General features: G+C 41.3%; 1 protein-coding gene across 1 annotated transcript in view; it reads right to left on the reverse strand.

Moving 5' to 3' along the window:
• LOC124615808 (cleavage stimulation factor subunit 1) overlaps positions 1 to 26,300 on the reverse strand; it is a 194,700-nt gene that overhangs the window by 36,277 nt on the left and 132,123 nt on the right. The window contains exon 7 of the mRNA XM_047143948.1: positions 18,440 to 18,590. Within this exon, the coding sequence (XP_046999904.1) occupies positions 18,440 to 18,590 (151 nt within the window). The remainder of the gene's footprint in view (positions 1 to 18,439; positions 18,591 to 26,300) is intronic.

The raw sequence follows: 26,300 nt of genomic DNA on the forward strand, positions 1-26,300 counted from the left end.
TTTCTGACAAAGGCTGTGGCAAAAGCTCATGTGTAAGTGTCTTTTAATTCTGCCTCTCTGCAACTTAACATGTCATCTTTACAGTGGGTAGTGACCATCTTTTGCTACACTGTTGATATTCCAACCTGGAGTTTCCATTATTTTATTCTGTTAATAATGATGATATTTCTGACATCTTTCTTATCAGCATTCTTTTTAATGACCACTTTATAGAAGCCATAAAACACAGTGAACAATGTCACTGTAATGTCAGTGGTAAGTGAACTCCAGGAGCCTACCTGCAGTACGCATTATAAAAGCCATAAAAAACAACGAACAATGTCGCTGCAATGTCAACGGTAAAGCGAACTCCAGCAACATTCCTGCAGCAGGCATTAAAGATATTCTGGAGCTGATCAACCTTAAGACATTGCAAGTTTGGATGAAGTCTCTCCATTTTCACTGAAGAAATTCAAATAGAAGTTAGACAAACCACCACTTCACTTAATAAACAGTATTTAGAAGATATTTTTCCCGGTGAGCTGAAACTAGCTGTAGTCAAAATTTTGTATAAAAGGACGTACAGAACTAGAACCATTTTCAACTTTTAGCAAACTGATTGAAAAAGTAATGCTTAAAATTCTCCTCACACATTGTAAAAGTGCTCACACATTAAGAGATTTGCACCAGGTTTCAGAAATGATTGAGGTACTGTTAGCAGCAATGTTTTTTGTTGATTATGCACTTGGTAGGATTAATGACAAGTACCAAATAGCAGGAGTGTTCTTATATTCCTCCAAAGTCACCTTGGTGTATGTTATCTGAACTTGTAAGTAATGTTGCCAGTGGAAAACTCATGCTATTAATAAAAGTCACATCAGCAGATAGGAAACAATACTCAGAAATTAGATGTGATGGTTGAGAAGTAATACAATGGATAAGATCCAGGATAAGAAACATAAGTTTGGGGGTTTCTCAGGGCTTCATCTTGGGATCATTCCTATTTACGAGGGCAAGTGAAATGAAAACCTTACATTTGTAATAACAAATCAAAATTTCGCACCGTTATCCTGTAAGTTGGTAAGCGTGCTACAAACAGCATGCAGAATATCCTGTAGGTGACAGCATAGTGCAGATGCACACATACCATCGCAGTATCAGTATAAAGATGATTGCCCAACTTGTGACTTGCACTAAGGAAGAACAGCGTTCTGTTATTCAGTTTTTGTGTAGTAAAGGTGTGAAACTTATTGAAATTCATTGACGAATGAAGGTTCAGTACGGTGATGCATTTTTGTCACAGCAGCAAGTCTACGAATGGAGTAGGAAGTTCGCAAATGGTGTGACTTCAGTGAAAGACGCTCCTCGTCCAGGTCAAGTACAACGAGTTGTGAGTCCACAGAATGTTGCAGCAGCTGAAGCCATAGTGAAGGAAAACCATCGAGTGACATTTAATGACATTGCAGCATGTTTACAGATTAGTCATGGGTCAGCACACCACATTGTGCATGATGTGCTCCAGTTTCACAAAGTGTCTGCAAGATGAGTGCCACTGCAGCTGACTCCTGAAATGAGAGTACAGCGTGTTGATGCTTGTGAAGAACTTCTTCAGCGCTTTGTACGAGAAGGTGATGGCTTCCTTGCAAGAATCGTTACTGGGGACGAAACCTGGGTTCACTTCCACCAACTGGAAACAAAGAGATTACTGGGGACGAAACCTGGGTTCACTTCCACCAACTGGAAACGAAGAGAGTGAGCAAGGAATGGTGCCATTCCTCATCACCAAAACCAAAGAAGTTTCGAACAGAACCATCAGCAGGGAAGGTTATGTTGACTCTCTTTTGGGACGAAAAAGGTGTCATTTTGGAGCATTACATGTCTAGAGGGACCACTGTCACCAGTGCATCATACACAGATCTCCTAAAAAAATCATCTGCGGCCTGCAATCAAATCAAAGCGACATGGATTGCTGTCAGCAGGTGTCCTTCTGCAACATGACAATGCAAGGCCCCACACTGCCCATACAAAAGTTGCAACAATCACAGACCTGCATTTTGAGTGTCTTCCTCATCCACCATACTCACCAGACCTTGCCCCAGGTGATTTCCATATGTTTGGACCACTCAAAGATGCAATGGGAGGAAAGAAGTTCCGTTCTGATGAAGAGGTATGCCACGCGGTGCATGAGTGGTTGCGCGGACTACTAAAAGAATTTTTTTCTAAAGGAATTTATGCACTTTGTAAGTGCTGGAGGACTTACATTGAGCGAGGGGGAGTTGAAAAGTGATACAACTTTGTACCACTTCTGCACAATAAATAATATTTAAAAAATACTTAAGGTTTTCATTTGACTCACCCTCGTATATGTTATATCATTGATTTCCTCTTTACAATGCTACCAATGATTCATTTGGTATCTTCTGGGCAGGAAGTATGGCCTAAGTTAAGAGGTGCAGAAAATCATAAAAAACACACAAATTCATTTTGAGGATTCTGGGCAACGCCAATGTCATACACTTTGAACCAGAAACACTAAACAAACAAACTGTTGTGGATGAAGATATTGTTGTACAAATCCATTCAGTATGTAAACTTTGGGGTGCACACAAGGATGAGAGGTTCTCATGGAAACGAGAAGTTGGTCATGTATAAATCAATAAAATAATATGCAATCTACACTTATTAAAAAGATTAGCTTCATATTCAAACACTTGAACATCAACAATTTTGTGAATGTAGGCTAACTCGCCAAATTTCAGGGAGAAAATCTTCTTCGGATATCAGCCGAGTAAACTGGTCAATGCATAGAAATGTTCTGGCAAATTTTCCACTTTTCATCCCATCGCGAAGTGTCGGCAGGTGATATTATGCCCATTTGGTACTGTGTTAATCGCAGAATGATGTATCAATATAATGGAAGGAAACATTCCACGTGGGAAAAATTATATATAAAAACAAAGATGAGGTGACTTACCGAACAAAAGTGCTGGCAGGTCGATAGACACACAAACAAACACAAACACACACACAAAATTCAAGCTTTCGCAACAAACTGTTGCCTCATCAGGAAAGAGGGAAGGAGAGGGGAAGACGAAAGGAAGTGGGTTTTAAGGGAGAGGGTAAGGAGTCATTCCAATCCCGGGAGCGGAAAGACTTACCTTAGGGGGAAAAAAGGACAGGTATACACTCGCACACACGCACATATCCATCCACACATACAGACACAAGCAGACATATTTAAAGACAAAGAGTTTGGGCAGAGATGTCAGTCGAGGCAGAAGTGTAGAGGCAAAGAAGTTGTTGAAAGACAGGTGAGGTATGAGTGGCGGCAACTTGAAATTAGCGGAGATTGAGGCCTGGCGGATGACGAGAAGAGAGGATATACTGAAGGGCAAGTTCCCATCTCCGGAGTTCGGATAGGTTGGTGTTGGTGGGAAGTATCCAGATAATCCGGACGGTGTAACACTGTGCCAAGATGTGCTGGCTGTGCACCAAGGCATGTTTAGCCACAGGGTGATCCTCATTACCAACAAACACTGTCTGCCTGTGTCCATTCATGCGAATGGACAGTTTGTTGCTGCTATCCTTGTAACCGCCCCCGATGTAAAACCTGTCCCATGCACCCTCCCACCACCACCTACTCCAGTCCTGTAACCCGGAAGGTGTACACGATCAGAGGCAGAGCCACGTGTGAAAGCACCCACGTGATTTACCAACTGACCTGCCTACACTGTGATGCATTCTATGTGGGAATGACCAGCAACAAACTGTCCATTCGCATGAATGGACACAGGCAGACAGTGTTTGTTGGTAATGAGGATCACCCTGTGGCTAAACATGCCTTGGTGCACAGCCAGCACATCTTGGCACAGTGTTACACCGTCCGGGTTATCTGGATACTTCCCACCAACACCAACCTATCCGAACTCCGGAGATGGGAACTTGCCCTTCAGTATATCCTCTCTTCTCGTCATCCGCCAGGCCTCAATCTCCGCTAATTTCAAGTTGCCGCCACTCATACCTCACCTGTCTTTCAACAACTTCTTTGCCTCTACACTTCTGCCTCGACTGACATCTCTGCCCAAACTCTTTGTCTTTAAATATGTCCGCTTGTGTCTGTATGTGTGGATGGATATGTGCGTGTGTGCGAGTGTATACCTGTCCTTTTTTCCCCCTAAGGTAAGTCTTTCCGCTCCCGGGATTGGAATGACTCCTTACCCTCTCCCTTAAAACCCACTTCCTTTCGTCTTCCCCTCTCCTTCCCTCTTTCCTGATGAGGCAACAGTTTGTTGCGAAAGCTTGAATTTTGTGTGTGTGTTTGTGTTTGTTTGTGTGTCTATCGACCTGCCAGCACTTTTGTTCGGTAAGTCACCTCATCTTTGTTTTTATGCAGAATGATGTATGTTTGACAGAAGAGCTGAAGGTAGTGGATAGTTGATGCGACAGGGAAAGAACAGGACTGGGTTTCTGATCACCAACTTCTGCAGGCACATACAGGCTCAGAAAGCCCAGCTGCTGAGAGCAGGGAGGGTGTAGCATGCAGCCATCACATGATTTCCTTCCACTAACTATTGTGTGCATAGTGCAAAATATTGACTATGATATTAATATACATTTACTTGATGACCTAAATCAAAACTAAGTACAGGAAACTTCGGTTTGAAAAGATGAATTCACTGCACCTTCAAATTCAGCTGTATGGCCAAACTGTTGAAAATGGGCTATGTTTTGAGATTTCTGAAACTAAACAAAAATGCATGCAAGTCCGTACAGTTATGTGTGTGTTTTTTTATGTGTGTGAAATCTAATGGGACTTAATTGCTAAAGTCATCAGTCCCTAAGCTTACACACTACTTAACCTAAATTATCCTAAGGACAAACACACGCACCCATGCCCGAGGGAGGACTCGAACCTCCGCCGGGACCAGCCGCACAGTCCCGTACAGTTAAACAAGACTTACTGTAAGATGTAAATGGTGATCGGTAGCATAGTTGCAGCAGTCACAGGTAAAAGTCACTTATTTGTATCATGTATTGTTTTACCATGAAAGCCATTTTAATTTATACAGACTGAATTAATCAAGTCATAACACACATATTATGAAACCAGATTCGTAATGAGATATGGCTAGCTTCATCCTCACACATCCAAATGGTAGTTCTAAGTTGGCATTATTAATGAAACTGATGATTGATTTAACAGCCAATAGAAAAATTGGCCTTTATTAAAATTGGTGCCACTTAGAACAAATGTGATGACATGAACAGATGTGGCTCAAAGAGGCACACAAGTTGAGATGGCAATGTATGTTGTGATAATTTTACTTGACTTGTTATTTGTATTTTTGCTTCTATCATAATGTCAAGAGACTTAGCTTTTTGTGCTCATTTAAATACTGTGTACTATATGTTCATTTGAAACTCGGAGAGCGATCAGCATCAAAAGCTGCAATTTTTTATCTAAATTACTCATAAGTTTTGTGTATTATATTTAAATGGTGTCCAAAAATATGTGCTTGTCAAATGGAGAGAATTTGTGATCTATAAGGGGACAAAAGCCACAAAACATTTGGTGCTTTACTTGGGAGCAGTTAACGGTAATCAGACAGTGAGGCACATAAAAAATGTACAGCACAAAGCCACACGGTCTCAACTGATGAAAGTTATTTTTGTGTCTTTTGGTCTTTGCCAAATTCTCAAAGGAGTTAGGTGACAGAAAATATGTGGCTGGCTTTTGGACTAAAAGACAGTCAGAGCCAGTGTAAATGATTGAAATATTTTCAGATGATTAGGAGTATGCCAAATTTACTGCTTGTTTTAGTAATTATAATAATCCAGTGTTTTGGACTCAACTTTAGGACAATTGTTAGAAAGTTTCATAGTCATTTGGACTTAACAATATTTTTAACAGTTGACTGCAAAACTTGTACATATTTAGCAGCATTTCATAACATTTACTTCTTTTACATTACAATTCATCAGGACTTTGTATATGTGTTCCTTTCATGTGCACTTAGGAGGATTCTGCATATGTTCAATAATATTAAACACTATCACATACTGATTCATTTCCAGAATTTGAAGCATGATTCCTGTTGTGACTCGCTGATCTTTCAAAGTGCTGCCGCGCAATTACGTGCGTCCTCTACATGCGGCGCTGTCTGCCAGCCACGCAGCAGCAGCGCCACCTAAGCGGCCAGCCAGCCAGCGGTCGCTAGACTCAGACTCAGTTATGATTTAACTGTTAAAGTGTTCACACGTCTTACTCTGTTTACTTGATCTGTGACTTTCATGTATTGCGGCTTCCTTGAAATATATTTGTTCAACTTGAAGTTATAACAATTGGCGATGAGGTAGTGATTTTTCTTTTGCATCGTTGACCCACATATTTCCATGGCTACTTTAGGGCAACTATTGCAAGGTCTCATAGAACAGCAAATGCTTCTCAACAATGTGATTCGTGATTTCGTCGCGGCATCAAATGCGGGGCGTCTCTCGTCGTCATCTCTACCTCCTTTTCCTCCTTACGACGAGACGGCAGAAGACTGGTCTGATTACAAAAAATGTCTTTGACACCACTTCTTTTGCATTTCATGTTGCGGACGAACAAACATGTAAGCCTCTGTTCCTTTCATGGATTTCACCTCAAATGTATAGGTTGTTGTCGCAATTGGCTCCTTTGAAAGATCCTGCGTCTCTGTCCTTTGTTGAAATGTGCTCACTTCTGTCCGTCTATTTTCAAAAGCAAACGCATGTGGTAGCCTCTCGTGTTGCCTTTTATTGTTGTCAAAAACAACCGAATCAATCCTATCGCACTTGGGCTGCTGAAATTCATGGCCTCAGTAGAAAGTGTCAATTTGTTACTGAAGTTCACAAAGAATCCTACGCCGATTCCATGGAACAGGATGCTATTATCCGATTGGTGCCCGACGAAGAAGTTAGGCAATGTGCCCTTCAGTTGGCAAATCCGACTCTAGATGAAGTCCTATCCATCACTCAGTCTTTTGAAATTTCTCGCGCCGCTGGAGTGCAAATAGAGGCATGGGGCGACGTCGGGGAAATACAACCTCTGTGCGATGTTGACGAAGCGTGTGGTGTGTCCCCCCTGGCCGACGTGGCCGCAGTACGCTCCCAAGCGCAGCCTCGGCCTAACCGTAAACAAACGTCTAAGAAACTGCAACAAAACCCACGGCAACTTCCTTCATGTCCGCGGTGTTTTACGAAACATTCACGAGGAGATTGCCCACAACGTTGGGCCTTGTGTCACAAATGCAAAAAAAAGGGTCATGTGTCATCCGTTTGCAAATCCGACTGCATACATGATGTTCATGAACATGACGCTGATTCTGATTCTGTGTTGTCTGTCAATTGTTCTTCTTCCCTTTCAGGGAAGTTATTCCTCACTGTCCAAACACTTGGTCGAGATGTACGCATGCAGGTGGATAATGGTTCTGCTGCCACTATCATCAATTCTCAGACGTATCTTCAGTTGGGTTCTCCAATCCTGTCCCCTGTCACTAGGCAATTACAGACTTACAATCAACAGAAGATTTCTCTCTTGGTACAATTTGATGCTGAGGTATCTTACAAATCTGCCATTCGCACTGTTCCCATATTTGTGGTCGACCATAGTAAAGCGGAGAATCTTTTTGGTTTCGATGCCTTTCGCGTTTTTTGGGTTCTCCATAGATGACTCTGTCACTATCGTATCTGATGCTATTCCTTATGCTCAATTGGATTCCTTGTCGACGACATTTTTGTCCCTTTTTTCTCCTGGGTTAGGCCATGCAAACGACTTTGAAGCTCATATCACACTCAAACCCACTGCTCAGCCTAAGTTTTTTCGGGCTCTCGGCCCATTCCTGTGGCCCTTCGTGATCAGGTCAAATGGGAGCTGGATCGTCTCACTGCTTCAGGGGTCTTGCTTCCTGTCACTTCCAGTGAGTGGTCCTCTCCTGTCGTTGTCGTTGCTAAGCCAAATGGTGATATTCGTCTCTGTGGCAATTTCAAAGCCACTGTAAATGCTCAATGCCTTATCGACACTTACCCTATGCCTCGACTTGAAGAATTGTTCACTAAACTTGCTGGAGGCCAGTATTTTTCTACACTTTATCTGTCAGAAGCTTATCATCAACTTCCTCTCGACGCTGCTTCCCGGCAGTTTCTGGTCTTTAACACGCCTTTCGGCCTCTATCAATACCAACGATTGAAATTCGGGGTTGCCAGTGCCCCTGCTCTCTTTCAGTGATTCTTGGAACAATTATTGCTCACTGTCGCTAGGTGTATAAATTACCAGGACGACATTGTTGTCACTGGCTCCACCACTGACGAACATCCTCAAAATCTCCGCACACTTTTTCATGTCTTACAGACTGCCGGCCATAAGTGTAATCTTCAGAAATCAAAATTTTTTCAGGCATCTATCACGTACTTGGGGTTTCAACACTCTCGGGATGGTATTCGTCCACTTCAGCAAAATGTCGCTGCGATTGATGCCCTTCCTCGCCCTACATCTGTTAAGGAACTGCAGGTCTTGTTGGGGAAAATAGCATACTATTACAAGTTTTTACTGTCTGCTGCTTCGGTGGCTCAGCCGTTGCATCGCCTGTTGCATAAAAACGTGCCTTTTCACTGGTCCGCGTCATGCATTGCGGCTTTCCAGAAATTGTAGACTATGCTGAAATAGGCCCCGTGCCTGGCTACTTATCGACCTGGCCAACATCTTGTTCTTACCATGGACGCCTCTCAATACGATGTTCGTGCAGTCCTTGCGCATCGTTTTTCTGACGGTTCTGAACAACCCATTGCTTATGCCTCCAAAACGCTTACGGATGGCCAACAAAAGTATTCTCAAATTGAAAAAAAAAGCTTTGGCCATTATTTATGCTCTTCATAAGTTTAGTGTTTTTCTCTATGGATCCAAATTTCATCTTGTTATGGATCACAAACCACTTGTTTCCTTGTTTCATTTATCAACGTCACTTCCCGACAAGGCTGCACATCGCTCTTTACTTGTCTTGTTTCAATTATGAGATTCATTTCCGGCCGACAGCTCAACATGCAAATGCTGATGCACTGTCTCGCCTTCCCATGGGTCCTGATCTGGCATTCAATAGGGACAAGCTTTTGTGTTTCCACCTGGATGTTGCCGAGCAGTGGGTTGTGGACAGGTTCCCCATCACCGGTGACCGGCTGGCGGCTGCTACAGGTTCTGACCCTACCCTCTCCCGGGTTTTACGCTTTCATTGCCTGTTGCACGTCGCCAACCACCGCGGCAACCACAAATGCTCTAGCTCGCATTTTCTCTTTGGAAGGCCTTCCCTCTACTCTTGTTACTGATAATGGTCCGCAATTTGCCTCTTCCAATTTTGTGGATTTTTGTGCCCGTCACGGCGTCATGCATGTCACGGCCCCTCCGTTCCATCCACAGTCAAACGGTGAGGCTGAACGACTGGTCCGCACATTTATGGCTCAGATGAGGAAACTCCTGACTTCTTCTGCTGCTGATGATGAGCTTCTCCAATTTCTGGCTTCTTACCGTTTCACCCCCGTGGGCGACCACAGCCCGGCTGAGCTCTTACATGGCCAATGGCCCCGTACGCTACTTCATCTTCTGCGGCCTTCCACCTCACGGCCGCAGGTGCCTTCGCTTGGCCGGTTCCCCGCCGACATCCTTGTATGGGTACGGGGATATGGCAGGCGGCCAAAATGGAGTCCTGGCCGCATCTTACGACACCGTGGCCAACGCCTGTACAAAATCCAGACGGACACGGGTGTTGCAGTGCGTCATTCGGACCAGCTTCGGCCTCGTGTGCCGGCAACGCCTGTTCCAGATGCCGCTACACCACCTTCAGCTCTACCTGATGCTCGGGATACTGGAATCTCTCATTACTCACAACACAGTCCTCTCACCATCATATCGGAGCCAGCACAAGAACTGACGCCACCAAGAGATGTGCCCATGCAGGAACCAGATGACCATCATCTGCCGGAGCAACTCTACTCGCCTCCTTCTCCTACGGACGCGAACACATCGCCAATGTCTCCTGTTATTACAACCGAACTTGCCGCAACGGGCAGATTGGTGCACGGGGCCCCAGCAGATTTGACCTGCACGTCTCCTGTCATCTCGATCTGTTATCATCAGGGACACTTCTGTCCATTCGGGAAGCCTCCTCCTCAAGACTTTATGGCCAGTCAAACAACACCTATGGACGTTAGCAATCTACAGGCCACCTCCATCAAGACCTGCGCAAAAACTTCAAAGGGGGGAAAAGTGTTGTGACTCACCAATCTTTCAAAGTGCCGCTGCGCAGTTACGCGTGTCCTCTACATGCGGCGCTGTCTCCCAGCCATGCAGCAGCAGCGCCACCTAAGCGGCCGGCCAGCCAGCCAGTGGCTGCTAGACTCAGACTCAGTTATGATTTGACTGTTAAAGTGTACACACGTCTTACTCTGTTTACTTGATCTGTGACTTTCATGTATTGCGTCTTCCTTGAAATATATTTGTTCAACTTGAAGTTATAACAATTCCCATCCATACTTGTGATTTTGTAATACGCATCATTAATTTATGTTGTTTACTGAGTAAACAGTGCATGTTATTCAATTTCAGATTACCTTCCATTAAACAAATCCTTCACATTCTTTATCAAAGGGAATTTAGATTTCACAATCTGTCTCTGAGAAATTATCTGTTTTTAAACAATTATAGCAGGGCTAACGGCAAGAATGTCAATGCACCCCTCAGACATTGAATATGATACAGGTTTATTCGCTCTAGACACTTTACTTCATTCATTATAAGAATACATCTGATGTAAACAAACATAAACACAATAACTGGTCAATAGCCATAGCTCTCATACAATGGTATTGTTCTGATCTTGAAAGTAGGTCAAACTTATGTATTAGACATCTTATTACTATGTCACTGTAAATGAAACTTTAAGACATTCTGATGTACTAACAGCCATCAACATTTTTCTTAATCATACTGGAACTAATGTATGGAGCTTCGTGACACGTCACTGTCAAATGATGGCGAAATGCAGAACAGTAAGTCATAAAAGATGAGGAGGAAATGTGGATTTTTTGGCAGCTTGGGATTCTGTTGTTGACCACCTTGTTATCAACATGGCAGTACTGAAACACTTTCCTCAGAGTCTGAGGTGGAAAGAGTTCAGAGACAGACTGTAATACCACAGTCTAACATAACAGTCGTGACACTCACTGCTGTAAAAGTTGTTGCCGTGACAGATGGAGCGACGCTAGCGCTCAGAGCGGCAGGTAAGGTGAACGTCAGACACATTGTAAGCATAATGTTTGTTTGCATCCATTTCCTACGTAATTTCCGAATTATTCGAGTTATTTTCTTGCCTCCAAGAGTGTGTGGTATCAGAAGGCATATACGTTTCTAAAAATTATTCTAAAATATGCGCAAGTATGGACAAAAACCATGAATAGAGTGGCGGACAGAATTGCAGCTTACCACGTTGATATCAAAAGAATATAAACACACAGATTCACATGTAAGAAGCACAGACATGTACCTCTACATGCAAAAGTGATGGACAGCTCGTTTATCGTTCTGTAGGCCTACTGTGTTTGTCATTGTCACTTGTTTCCACGACCTTCATCTTTATATTATTCTAAATGGAACAAGCAACTGACAAAGAGTGGGACAAATATGCTGAAAACATAATGAGCTGATTACATTACATTTCACGAAAAACCAAATATTTGAATAATTTTCAAACAATCTGTCTGTAGGCACTTTCCTTGTCCCATAATAGTTTCGCTCGAAGTCTAGCGATCTGCACATTCTGACACTTCACACGCTTTTGTACGACACGAACAGCTGCACTTAATCTAACCACTTCATCGTCAAAGCAGGTCTTGTGTTGATGATTCTCACGAATCTGGCACTAATAAATGGAGAGTTGAACTAGCTGCTTCTGTGTCATAGGACTGTTTTACAGCTTTAGATGGACTGTCGAATCTTTGTGGCAGTTTCTTCTTCATAGTCAGTTGAGGTGGCTTATTTGGAATGTCAAACAGTGTGGATACTGCATTCCACACGAGTTTGTTATTGTCTGCGTTCATGACCTGGTTTTGTTCGAAATGTAGCGAACAAAACCTAATATTATTATAGAGGTGAACCAGGTCTTTCTTCATAAAGTCTTCTCGTCTGCTATTAACTAGCCATTTTTTTCCTCCTAAAACGAAACATTCATGATTTATACACATACATTTGCAAATGAATCTTGATGATACAGTTTAGTAACATGATGGTATATACCTCTCAGGATCCTTAGGAAACCTAAAAAAGACAGCTGTGGTGTCTTCTTCCTATTGCTGCTGCAATTTATTGCGCTACAAACACTCCCGATGGTAAAAACCATTGTATAAATCAAAATAAACAATCACTATTCGCTTTCACGATCGCGCCGAACTCACAGTTCAACCTACCGGCCGCTTGGAGCGCTGCTGGCGCTGAAGGCAACAAAATCGAGGCGAAGTGTCGCGACTGTTATGTTAGACTGTGGTAATACCATGAGTGGCTTCAATATTTAACCACATGGTAAAACCCCAGCAATGTGCTTTTACACCACACAAAGCTCATACAGAAAAATTACCCTTGTTAAAGTCAAGAACTTTCATCACTCTTGTTTTTAATTGCAGTACTATGTTAGCTAAGATCGAGATCATGACATGTTTTCTGTCCAGTCACCTCAGAAGCATATCACCTGAGTTTTACCACATATCATTTCCTTCTATTTAAAAATTAAATGACATTCAAAGCTATATTGTTCTCTGTTCAACTCTTTTTACATCTTTACTGCACCTGTTCACATCACTGCAGGTTAGCTGGATCACTTGCCTGGCCAGTGCAGCACAAGTTAAATGTCCTGGTAAAACTGTTGCCCCGTATTATCGCTGAGTCGATGTACATGTAATGCACAGCATAAAATGTATCCTCATTATCATACTTGATTGTACTCGAGACAGCTTGGCTTGCACTCCACATGAAATGAAATCCAATGAGGTTCCAGCAAAAGCGGAAGAATATATAGTGTAATGTTTGCATGAGGTTTATTCTTATTCTGAATGAAGTATAGTTGGTATAATATCAGATAGTAATGACTAGTTTTTGTTCTTGTCTTCTGTCTTTTTCCTTCTTTCCTTACACATGAGGGTATGGTTTATTTCCACTTCTGAGTATCCATACCCACAGAATAATTTTCATAGCTGATGTAGCTCAGAAGGCAGGGCTCTTAGTGTCACATGCAGTTTGGGCTCTGTGCATGAGAGTGGTGATGCGCATGAGGCACTGCACTAGATAGTGCAGGCAACAGTTTTATCACATTTCCACAGACAGACAATCAAGTTGTTGTTGTTGTTGTTGTTGTGACCTTCAGTCCTGAGACTGGTTTGATGCAGCTCTCCATGCTACTCTATCCTGTGCAAGCTTCTTCATCTCCCAGTACTTACTGCAACCTACATCCTTCTGAATCTGCCTAGTGTATTCATCTCTTTGTCTCCCTGTATGATTTTTACACTCCACGCTGTCCTCCAATGCTAAATTTGTGATCCCTTGATGCCTCAGAACATGTCCTACCAATCGGTCCCTTCTTCTTGTCAAGTTGTGCCACAAACTCCTCTTCTCCCCAATTCTATTCAATACCTCCTCATTAGTTATGTGATCTATCCATATAATCTTCAGCATTCTTCTGTAGCACCTCATTTCAAAAGCTTCTATTCTCTTCTTGTCCAAACTATTTATCATCCATGGTTCACTTCCTTACATGGCTACACTCCATACAAATACTTTCAGAAACGACTTCCTGACATTTAAATCTATACTCGATGTTAACAAATTTCTCTTCTTCAGAAATGCTTTCCTTGCCATTGCCAGTCTACATTTTATATCCTCTCTACTTCGACCATCATCAGTTATTTTGCTCCCCAAAGAGCAAAACTCCTTTACTGGTTTAAGTGTCTCATTTCCTAATCTAATTCCCTCAGCATCACCCGACTCAATTCGACTACATTCCATTATCCTCGTTGCTTTGGTTGATGTTCATCTTATATCCTCTTTTCAAGACACTGTCCAATCTGTTCAACTGCTCTTCCAAGTCCTTTGCTGTCTCTGACAATCAAGTATTCATAGAAATTCATAAGATATTCCTTCCTGTGTATCGATACAATAAAACTGCCATCAATGTAATGGTGGATGCACTTGAGTTTTCAGCTGGGCGTCACCTGGCACTGTTTCCTCAACATGCTTCGTGCAGAAATTGGTGGTTACTGAAGTCAGGGGAGACCCTATAGGTACCCCATTTTATTTACTCACCGAACTTGCCACCACAATGAAAGCCCATGGCAGTAAACAAGTGTTGGAACAGTTTCACTGTCAAAATTCCTTTCCACCAGTTTCAGGAAGTCTTCCTCTGGCTCCTGTGTGAATAGAGACTTGACACTGCAGATGACAGCAAATCTTTTCCAATGATAATCATATTCCAGAGCACTGCTACAAACTCTACTGAGTTATTTAGGCGGTGGGAAAACTGTCCTACCAACTGTTTCAGCTGCTTGGCCAGATGTTTTGTCAGACCATACAAAGCGGATTTTATAGTTTCTGTTATTAGTTGTAGTGGCACTTCCTTTTATGCCTTATGTTTTTTCAGGAAACCATAAAATGCAGCAGTTCCAGTAATCTTACACACAGGAAATCTTAACATTTCCTCTTCCGGGCCGAAATAACTACACAGCAAGAAGGTCATCCAAGTCAATGGCAGTGTAGAATCTTTTGCTAGCATTATTTCACTTTTAGCAATATAGTTGCATTACCATTGTCCACCAGCAAGACAACTATGTCTTCATCATTTTGGACAGCTTACAATTTTAAACATGGCTGTGAGACAGCGACCATAGAAGAATATGGGTAAATATAAAAAAGCCAAATGGTTGCAACAAAATTTTACTTTTACCCAGTTTCAAAACCAACTGTGGGTGTCTTCATCAGAAAATCCACAATTACCTAAAAATATTTTAAACAAACATGAACATGGAGTAAAACTAAGGACTACACAGTTTTTACCCCAAACGGATTTATAAGAAGACTGTACTCACTTGTAGTAACTGACAAACAAATTTACGAAGCAATAATGCTCGCGTCACATAAAATACTTCCCTAAGAAGTTAATGTTACAGTAACACAAATTTAAAGCCACTGAAACTAACATAAAGCTGGTAACTGTAAGTAAAACTATAGCTACATGGGGTAGCACAATACACACTGCTAAGGTCTGCAAGAGGAAACAGTCACTGGATGTGGTATCGACTAAGAGGCTTACATGCCAAAGTTGCCACAAGGTGAACATGAAACAAGTGACACCAGCTAGTAACAGTCAAACAATGGAAAATCCAGGATAGAATGTAACAATATTATGAAAAGGAAAGTTGCTACTCACCAAATAGCAGAGATGCTGAGTCACATATAGGCACAACAAAAAGACTCTCACAATTAAAGCTTTTGGCCACTAAGGTCTTCATCAACAACAGACCCCCCCCCCCCCCCCACACACACACGTGTGTTTTCTGTTGTTGACAAAGGCCTTAATGGACGAAAGCTTTAATTGTGTGTCTTTTTGTTGTGCCTATATGTGACTCAGCATCTCCACTACATAGTGAGTAGCAACTTTCCTTTACATAATTTTGTTATATCTAGAACAGTCTTAGATATCAGCTGCTTAATTTACAAAAAAATATTTTAAATAGCATATAACTGTTAATCTCACATATTTTAATTATTACACTGTAGTTGTTTCACACAAAAATGTACCTAAAATTTGCTGTTGCATTGTCTTGTATAATTTTTCATTTTGCTTAATACCATCTACTGATATGTGACGTGAACACATGCTATTTGAAGTATTTTTTTGTACATTAAGCACTGGTAACTTTGACTCTTACTGGATGGCGCCACTTGTTTTGGGTTCACAATGTGGAAACTTCAGCATTTAAGCCTCTTGGTCTGATGCCTCCTCTTTTTCCTCTTGCAGCCCTTAGCGGCATGTACTGTGCTACACCATGTAGCTCTAGTTTTACTGGCAGTTACCAGCTTTATATCAGTTTCAATGACTTGAATTTTATGTGGTTCTCTAACATTAACTTCTCAAGGAACTATTTTATATGACAAGAGCATTTTGCTCTTAAATTTATTCATCAGTTACTCCATGTGAGTACAGTCTTGTTATAAATATGTTCGGAGTAAAAACTGTTTAGTGCTTAGTTTTTCTCTAAGATAAGATTTATTTATAATCTTTTTACATAATTGTGGATTTTCTGATGAAGACACCCATACTCAGTGTCTAAAGCTGTTCAAAGTCAAATTTTGTTGCAATCGGTTGGCTGTTTTATAGTTACCATACTTTGGAAGGCTTCTATTGCTCTGCATTTTGTTGTGGGTATGTTTTGTCACACCTGGCCTTCTCGAGCTCATGGCACATTTTGCTTCTGATGTTTTCTGAGGTGACACAATAGAATTTCTGATCGACAGCCCCAATTATTTCCTGTTTAAGCAGCTTTCTTGGAACTGGAATGGAGTCTGACCCTTCGGTGAATTCTGATGCAATCACCTCAACCAATTCCTTATCTATCTGGTTAATGATACTCTTTAAGTTTCGGTTGCTGTCTTCTTCTGGGTATGCCTGCAACAGTCACTGCAACTTGCTGCATTGTTTTTCTGTGGTCTTTTGCTTGCAAAAGTCCCAGATCCAAAAGTATTGCTGTTGGTCTACTCTCAGACTTAGGCAAAATAGGCAGAAGCAAGCTGCTGGTGGTATATCGTTAGAGCACACATATTTGTGTCAAACTCTTTTCTAGTGTCCTATATGTGCACTTTTACCAGGACTGTGCTGGCCTGTTGCAGGATTGGTCCCATCCTCACTGTGTTGACCAGCTGTTACAGTTCGGATAAACACAGCTTGATGTCTTTACCCCAACATCTTTGTAAGCCACAGAGATGTGCTTATGCTGGATGAATGTTATTGGGAAGATCTATATTTGTGAATGCTACTTCATCTCTGTGTAAAATTAATACAGATAATGTAGGAAAAGATAAGATTGCTACTAACTGTAAATATGACACATTAAGTTCCAGACAGGCATAATTAAAAGACATTTAGCCACAGCCTTCACCATAATAAGAGAAACACACCATTCATTCACATGAGCCAGCACACCTCAAGCACATATGACTGCCAACTACAACAACTCAGTGGCCTAAGCTGACAGAGTTGGCGGTCATGTATGCACGAGGTGTGCTTGCTTATGTGAATGAATGGTGTATTTTTTCTGTTTTCTGACAAAGGTTGTGGCCAAAAGCTTTGTGTGAGTGTCTTTTTAACTATGTCTGTCTGCAACTTAACATGTCATCTTTACAGTAAGTATCAATCTATCTTTTCCTACATTGTTGATATTCCTGCCTGGGGTTTCCATTGTTCAAATTACTACAGTCACGTTTTGTCATCAATTACAATGCTGAATACCAATTCTCACCCGCAAGAGTTAAATCAATTAAGCATCTGTCTTCCTGTCAATGTTACCTAGCAAACACAATGGGTGCAACAGCAGTTGTGCGTTTCGAGTGTTTGTGTCATGTTTTTGCAGTAATTAGATTTTGAAATGAGTGAAAAGGTGCATCACAGTGCTTGTCAACTCTACTCATGGCTACAGGCACATGCAATTGAGTGGCTGTGTGTGTGAATGTGTGTATTTCTAACAGAGAAAGAGCAAGAGCTCAAAAGCTAGTATAAGTATTATTTTCTGCTGCGTTTTTGTATGCACCACACATCAGCGAGCTATAGATGAGTGGTTACCTTTCCTTTATTTTACATACTAACAATATCTGTAACAGATGAGGGAGGTCTACTTATAGCCAACTTATAGAACATAATAACGATCAAAGCAGAAGTAACAGATACACATACTAAAAATAACACTGAATCTCTAGCTTTCAGAATTATTTTAGAAAACAGTTTCATTAAAAGAAGAGAAGATAGGAAGTCATAAAGAGGCAGGTAAAATGTACATATGCTGGTTGGACACAAAAGACACTACAAATATGATTGGAAAACACTCAATATGTGGAAAATGATTCACTGTTACTATGATAATTATCAAAAATTGAAATTCTTGAGAATCAATTTCTTCAAAGAAATCTGTAAGTGTTGAAAAATGTTAAACTGTACTGGATGAACAAAGTTTATCTTGCTGTTGGGAATGTAGGTACAAGTTTGGGAATAAATGAAGGACAATATCTGCCATAAATAAAATAAAGCAAAGAAAAATCATCATAAAAGTGCAAACAGATGTACATGTGAAGACTTAAGCTTATAATAAACTATTTCTTTTAAAAAGTATAATAAACATGTCACAATAGAGATAATTATACCTTTCCATTGCGAGTGAAGCAAACAGAACAGACCTCAGCCCCGTCATGAGCTTTCATGAAGGTATTTACACAACGATTTGAAACTCCGTCCCATACTTTGATGCTACCATCACGACCTGCAGATGTGTAGATCTTGCCATCAGGTGAGTACCTACAATAGAGCCATTTATCAACAACAAAGAATTATCTACTAGTACAAACAAATAACTAACTAAAACACATAAAAAGGTGATTTTCCACAACAAAATTATCTGGAAGACTGAATGCTTAGTTACATAGCACAATGTAAAGACATAAGACAGCATGACAGAGTTAAAAGCTTACTTTCTGAATCCATTCCTTCATGAAGACAACATTAAAAAGTGAGAGAGGCTGTAACTATTTCCATTAACACTGCAGACTCTGCTACACGGTTACATGTCATCACTGTGGTTGACTGTCAAGTTTGCATCAACCAATGATGCTAATGTGTTTAGTGGTGTAGCGTTGAGTGTGCGGTAACAAGTGAATCGCAGCTGTCAAGCAGCTTCTGCACCAGCCACCGGGGGTGGTTTTCTATCGCAGCTGTCAAGCAGCTTCTGCACCAGCCACCGGGGGTGGTTTTCTAATAAGTTTTTACATTTCTGTACATTGTGAATTTTTATACGTTTCGTATATTCTGTGTTTTATGTTCTGTTCTCAATTCTCTCAATCCATGTTAGAGTAGTAATCGCTTACTAACTTACTCTCAAGTATCTGTACATTCCAGAATGATTTACATCAGAGTTTACAATCTAATCAATACTTGATGAATAGTAATCATTACTTTGCTCCTTGTTCACCCTGTTCACTAAAATGCAGTTGCCGCAATAAAGTATTTTGTTCCAGTAAACCTCCAGTCTATGTGTGTTCACATTTTGCGAAGGTCAGACAGCCCGAATTGAGGTGTACTTGACAAGTGTTGAACCCAAAGTGATGTGAGTTAAAGAATGTTCAACAACCACCACTGGATTTTACTATTATGAAAGATGACAGACACGCCTGCAGTGTCCACAATAACAGTCCATGTGCCTCTGTTCTGGATGAATAACTCGATTCTACGGTTCGCACAGTTAGAAGGCAACTTTTGCTACGCAGGAATTACAGCCTACGCCAACAGATTCGCTCTCGTCATGAGTCAACTGGATCACCACTACACAGCAGAAGTATAAGATGTGTTGACGCAAGAACGCATACGTGATCGCAAGCCATTGCAATATCTACATCATTTGCACAATCTACTATGCACACTGTGGAGCGGCAGACTACCGCCAAAGGTCAATGCATTTGTGGCACCACAAATGGAAATGTCACTACAAGCGGTGGTGGAGGTCATTGATCATATTCAAGAGGCCAGCGCACATGCCCAGGTTCATGCAATGACAGTGGTACAAGGATGGTAGCAATAGTTACGTGCACAGAGTTTGACTCATTGGTGGCAAAAGCGGAGACATTTTGCATGCAGATTGGCATGCCGCTGTCGCAAGGTGGTACTTGGGAAATGTACAGGACCATGTTCGTACCCAAATTCCAGTGGCAGTTGGGTGCAACTGACTCCCCCCAAAGTCATGGCAGCTATTCATTAGTAATAGAACGTAAGATCAGAAGAATCTGATAGACACTTACTCAGATTTAAGCATCCTAACAAGAACAAAGCACAGCTGTAGACAGCTGATGGCATCCCATTAACTGCTGCTAGTAACTCATCCACCTCAATGTATGGAATGCAGCAGATCACATTGAATTTGGGGCTGCAGCATCCACTCAAGTGGGACTTCACCATCACCAATGTTACGGAGCTTATCTCTTGGAACATTATTGTCTATTACTGAGAGTATCCAATGCTTGTCTGGTCAATAGCATTTACTGAACTGACAGCAGCAGGCTCTCACTGCAATATATCAGTTAACAGCACTAAGTTGATGCAGACATGTGGTGCAGAGTACGCCTCTCTGCTAAGACAGTTTCCAGCTTTGAAGAGAACTCCAAGTGCACCTACCCAAGTGTCACACAATATGGTGCCTCATATCTAAACTACAGATGGTCCTCTGCTTTCTTACAGACCCAGGCATTTGGTACTTGATTGTTTGGCCATCAGTGAAGCAGCATTTGATGCGATGATTAAAGAAGAATACTCCGATCATCACGTAGCCTGTGTTCATCCGCACTACACCTCGTCCCGGAGAAAGGAGGAGCCTGGCATGCATGTGGTGATTATCATGCACTTAACTCCAGAACTGTACCTGACAGCTATCCTGTGCCTTTGCTGCATGACAACAATTAGGTGCTGTAGGCACAACAGTATTCAGCGTTTTGGACTGTGCCAAAGCACACACATGTAGACATCTGTGACAGAGAAAGACATTACCAAAACGGCAAAAATTGCCTCATTTGGGCTTTCCGGAAGCAGATTCATGACATTTGAATTCCGAAACACTGCCCAAACCTGGCAAAGATTTATCAATTACATTTTGTGAGGTCAGCCATTTTGCTTTGCCAACTTAGATGATGTATTTGTATTTTTGGTCACCAGGGAGAAACACTAGCAGCATCTTCAAGAGGTGTGTAAACATCTGGAGTAGTTTGATGTGGTATTAAATATGGCAAAGTGCATGTTTGGGCAAACTTAGGTAATTCCTAGGTGACCGAATATCACTTGCAGGTTCCCTGCCACTAACTGAGAAGGTCAAAGCAGTTGTAAAGATATTACACTTGACCACTATCAAAGATTTTTAGGAATGTTAAATTTCTACCACCAATACCCAACCCATGCAGTAGAACTGCAAGAACTGTTGAACGGAGCACTTACTACCCAAAGGTTCAAAGCAAGACTCCAGTGCAGTGGAATGAAGCAATGTGCTCTACTTTTAAGGCCGCAAAACAGAGTACGGCAAATGTAGCACTACTCACACACCCTAAGCTTGACACACTTTTGGCATTAGTGGTGGACCCAAGACACACTGCTGTCGGCGAGGTACAGTAACAATGGTCAAATGATTCTTGGCTTGTGTACTTCTCGTGCAAACTTTCGGATATGACCGCAAGCTCCTGGCCATGTACAAGGCAGTAAAATATTTCTGACTACAAACAGAAGCAATGGCATTCACAATCTACACAGATCACAAGCCACTAATCTATGCATCAACTACTCTCCTCGCCAGTACCACCATCTGGAACTTATAAGCCGATTTAGCACAGACAGAAATACATTTCCAGCATTGCAATGTGGTGACCAACTACTTTCATGTGTCAGCAGTGTGTCACGACCAACAGACCTTTTAGAACTGGCCAAGGTTCCAGACCTTCATCAATAATATCTCTTTGGCAATGAGGTTACAACTAATCAATGTTCCTGGAGTAAGATATTTAATTGCATTGTGACGTCGACAGGGAAGATCATGACCATCCTTACTGACTGTATTTTGGTGGCAAGTCTTTGACAGTTTCCACAATCTGTGCCAGCCTGGAGCCCACTCAACTTTTCACCTTGTGTAATGTTTCGTCTGGCCAGGGATGGAGAGAGATTTCTCAGAGTGGACATGGATATTAGTCCAATGTCAACAGTGTAGAGTGCCCCAACACATGCACCCACCAGTTGGTGGCTTTCCAGTTCAAATCGCATTTGTTCGCATAGCTGGTAAAGTTCTTCAGATATGTACATCACATGACTACCATCTACCACCCCACCAGTAGTAAAATATTTGAAAGATGGTACTGTTCCCTGAAGGTGGCATTAATGTGCCATGGAATGTCCTGGACTTCTGCTCTTCCGGTAGTCTTCCTGGGCCTATGAATGACATATAAGCAGTACCTGGACACTCCACTGTGGAACTGGTCTATGGTGAACCACTGCATCTTCCTGGAGAATTTGGTCAGATCTCTACCATCAACAATACTAGATCAGCACGAATTCCATCTGCAATTAAGATACCATGTCATTCAAATATCATCCTCCACAGCCTCCAGATATGGTATACTGACCACTTATGTGCCCCGCAATTTAGGAAGCTGCTCACATGCGATGCTACAAACGGACACAACTACAACCTCCATACACTGACCTATACTGTATTCTACGAAGAACCAATATTTTCCAGGAAGACCTACCATCCACAGCACGACGACTTCAGCATCCTCCAGTATCCACGCCACAATCTCCACCTCAGGGGCAACAACCTACCAACAACAGGAAATTTGGCATTGCTGGTTTGGGACTAAGTGGAATTTACCACATAGTTCAACAGCTGGAGCTATCAGCTGTGTAACACACTGATGAGCCTACCCCCAAGTGTAAGTATGTCTCCACTGGTTATATTCTTGTTGGGTATGCAGTTGGACCTTGTAATTATCTAGACGACATATTTCTGTGGTCCATCTGTCTACCATCACGGGGAAACATTGTCAGCAAAAATCTCAAAAAGTTCTTGGACAATTTCCATCAAATTTTTACATGACCTGTAATACACATCTGGATGCACAATAGCTACATATGTTTTTAATATATATAATATATAAATATACAGGGTGAGTAACATAATACATCTTTCATTTCGTTAATAGTTCCAACATCAAACCGAGTTTTTCGGCAGATTATAGTACATACTTTTGTTATTTGATAAAGTATCTTAACTCCTGCACCAACCAAGTATGATTTTTTAGAGCGATATATTTTCTATACACCATCAAAAGTGCTTGAAAAGACAAGTTCAGTGACACAATGTGTATTAATTTTGAGGTTTTGCTTTGCAAAAGAATCTGAAAAAGATCCTAAAATTAAAAGGCAAGTTGACCTGCATCATCTGTTGCACTGAAAACACACTCATGCAAGGCTACATGTCACATAAAGCATTTCAACTGTTTACTTGTCTGCAAGGCAGAAGTAGCAAGAACTATGTCATCTACTGGAAGGTAATTTCTGCTTCACCATTCCTTGCATGCAGATATGTACACCAATGAGGAGAAGTTATGCATGCTACTTTTACACAGTGAATGTCAAATAAATGCAGTTGAAACGGTATGGCAGTACAGGGATATTTATCCTGATCGTCACTGTCAATTGCGTCAGGCACCTGCACACGTTATTAGGTCACTAATGCATACAGGTAGTAGCTTCAACATCAAGCAGAGGAAAGGAAGAAGACTGCAACTGACAGCACATAAAGAAGTTGTTCTGGCAACAACACTTATCAGCCCGCACAGTGGCACAAGACCTATTGTCAAGGAATGTGGATCAGCCAGACAAGTGTCATTCGCACCTTGCATCAACATAAATTTCACCCCTTGCCATTTGTCACTATATCAGGCATGCAAATGATGTGATTTCGAAAGTCATACAGAATTTTCTGTTTACTCCGCAGCACATGAGAGATGACACTGTACTTTTCCAATGTGCATTCTTTATTGGTGAAACAATGTTTACAAACCACAATAATGTTAAATTTATGTAACACACACTAATGGGCACCTGGAAATCCATGCTAGCTTCATCAGGTACAACACCAACAACTGTGGAGCATAGATGTATGATGTGGCCTTATAGGAAATTTCATTGTGGGACCTTACTGCACCCCAGAGGTGTTAAATGGAAATATGTATGCACACTTTCTCATGAACATTCTACCTGTTGTTCTTGAAGAGGTATCACAGGACAAGAGATAGTGTTTGTGGTTCCAACGTAGCGGCTACCCAGCCAACTCTTCCTGTGTCGCAAAGCAAATACTGACTGAAAAGTTTCCTGAACACTGGATAGGACAAACTGCTGCAGTATACTGGCCAGTCAGGTCCCCTATTTGATTCCTACTGATTTCCTTCTATGGGGAGCACTAAAAGACACAGTCTATCCATGAAGCTCCCACTATGCCAGGCAATACACGCCATTGAATAGCCACAGCGCACAATGGCATATCATCCAATGTACTTTTATCTGTTCACCTATCTCTCGTATGGTGATTGCAGCTATGCCCTGCAGTTGATGGTAAACAACTTAAGCACATGCGTAAGTAAAACGTAAAACTACGTTTTATTAAGAAAAGTTTTTCTTTTGTTGGTGTCATGTCATCAGTTATTCTGAATCAAATGTTTAGGTTATGTAAAGCATATTCCTTCTAATTATAGTTCTGAGTAGTATCTATAGATATATTTGTCTGGCTGCAGGTGTTTTACTTTCAAGAAGCATTCAGTCATCTCCATGCACAGACAGATCAGTTGCTTATCTAAGAAAGTTAATTCAGTAGTATCGCTATTTTTTCTGTGAAAGGGCTGTTTACCATTATGAAGTATGAACAACCAACATTACTGTTCTGCCTTTGAAAAATAAGCAGCAACAAGGAGGATTTACATGGAAAACTGCCAGATGAAACTATAGTAGTTTCTACAAAACCATGGAACATACATACATTTGAAATAATTCTCCTAATCTCCATCTGATGTGCCAGAAGTTAGCATATGCTGTAGTTCCATACACAAAAATCATACATGACCCCCTATCTATATCATATAGAAGATGAGTTTTTATCGTAGTAGTATAGGACCATATTGCTGTGTATAACAATGGAGCCTGGCATGAGAGCTCTGCTTGGCAGTGTTTACACTGCAATAGCCGCCTCTGGCAATGTTGCTTTCCAATTTTTGTACTTTTCTCTGATGCTTTTGCAAAGGTTTCAACGTTGATATTAACAAGTGCTAGATCAGTCTAACTGTCTTCCCAAGAGCTACTGAATCCACTTATGAAAAGTATATGGTTTCATTAAATAACCCTACTGGCTTCAATATTTAGGCTGATACCGGAGTCAAGAGCATTATCCCTACAAAACATTATGTGTCCCTCAGTAAACTATCAGTTTCGGAAAACCTCGTTTTGATATCTGGAACCTTTTGTGAAATAAAAGGAGTGTTACATCTCTTCACACACACACACACACACACACACACACACACACAGTTAGTGAATACCTCGAAAAGTTCTTGGCCAATTTACTTCAAATTTTTCCACATTATAAACATTCAGACTGACATTATTAATTTTTAAACAATAATGTATAAGTTTTCTGTTAAAACTGACTGCGAGGAGAATGCTGTGCTGTGAAAATGTGTGGTTCTTTTTACTTTCTCACAGTTAGTTTTACCTATGATAGCAGCACATTTAAACCATTAGACAAATTGTTTCCCTCATATATATTATTTCTCTTTACAGATAATTTTAAATATAAATTCTATGCACAATAATTTGCTGTTTATTTTCATTCTCCCAGCCAGTATTAACGTTAAAAGGAAAGATTTAGTTGTGGCTTATCTGATTTTGGTTAGAATACTACTATGAAATTTGAACTCTCTGAAACTTTATAATCCTACCCATTCGCAGATTAAAATTTGTGAAATACTGTCACTCAAGCTACAATCCTCACACATCCATCTGCTAGAGACATCTCTCTCATACCCCATATATTTAATCTCACTGGCTTTACCCATTTATTTTACACAACTTCAATTCCCAATCAAGGTTTCATTTGCAATAACAATCAACAAGGTTCAAGGTGTGAGAGATGGGGAAAGAGGAGGTGGTGGAGAGGGTAGGGTGAGAGGAAATTAAGAGCATGGTGGAAGTAGGAAATGGAAGGGGCAGGGGAGGCAGAGATGGACAGGGAGAGGGGGAGAAGGTGATGGACAGAGAGAGGGGGAGAGCGAGGAGTAGGAGATGGACGCAGAGATAGGGGAAATGAAATGATCACATGAAATTTTTCGCCAAGAGAACTGGTCTTGGGTCGTTTGGCTGCTAGTGCAAGTTATTTTTATTTTATCCCACTCTGTTGACTTTCACTTTGATGATGAATGAAATAATTATTAG

The sequence above is a fragment of the Schistocerca americana genome, chromosome 5 (assembly GCF_021461395.2).
Source record: "Schistocerca americana isolate TAMUIC-IGC-003095 chromosome 5, iqSchAmer2.1, whole genome shotgun sequence".
In the NCBI taxonomy this organism is placed as follows: domain Eukaryota; kingdom Metazoa; phylum Arthropoda; class Insecta; order Orthoptera; family Acrididae; genus Schistocerca; species Schistocerca americana.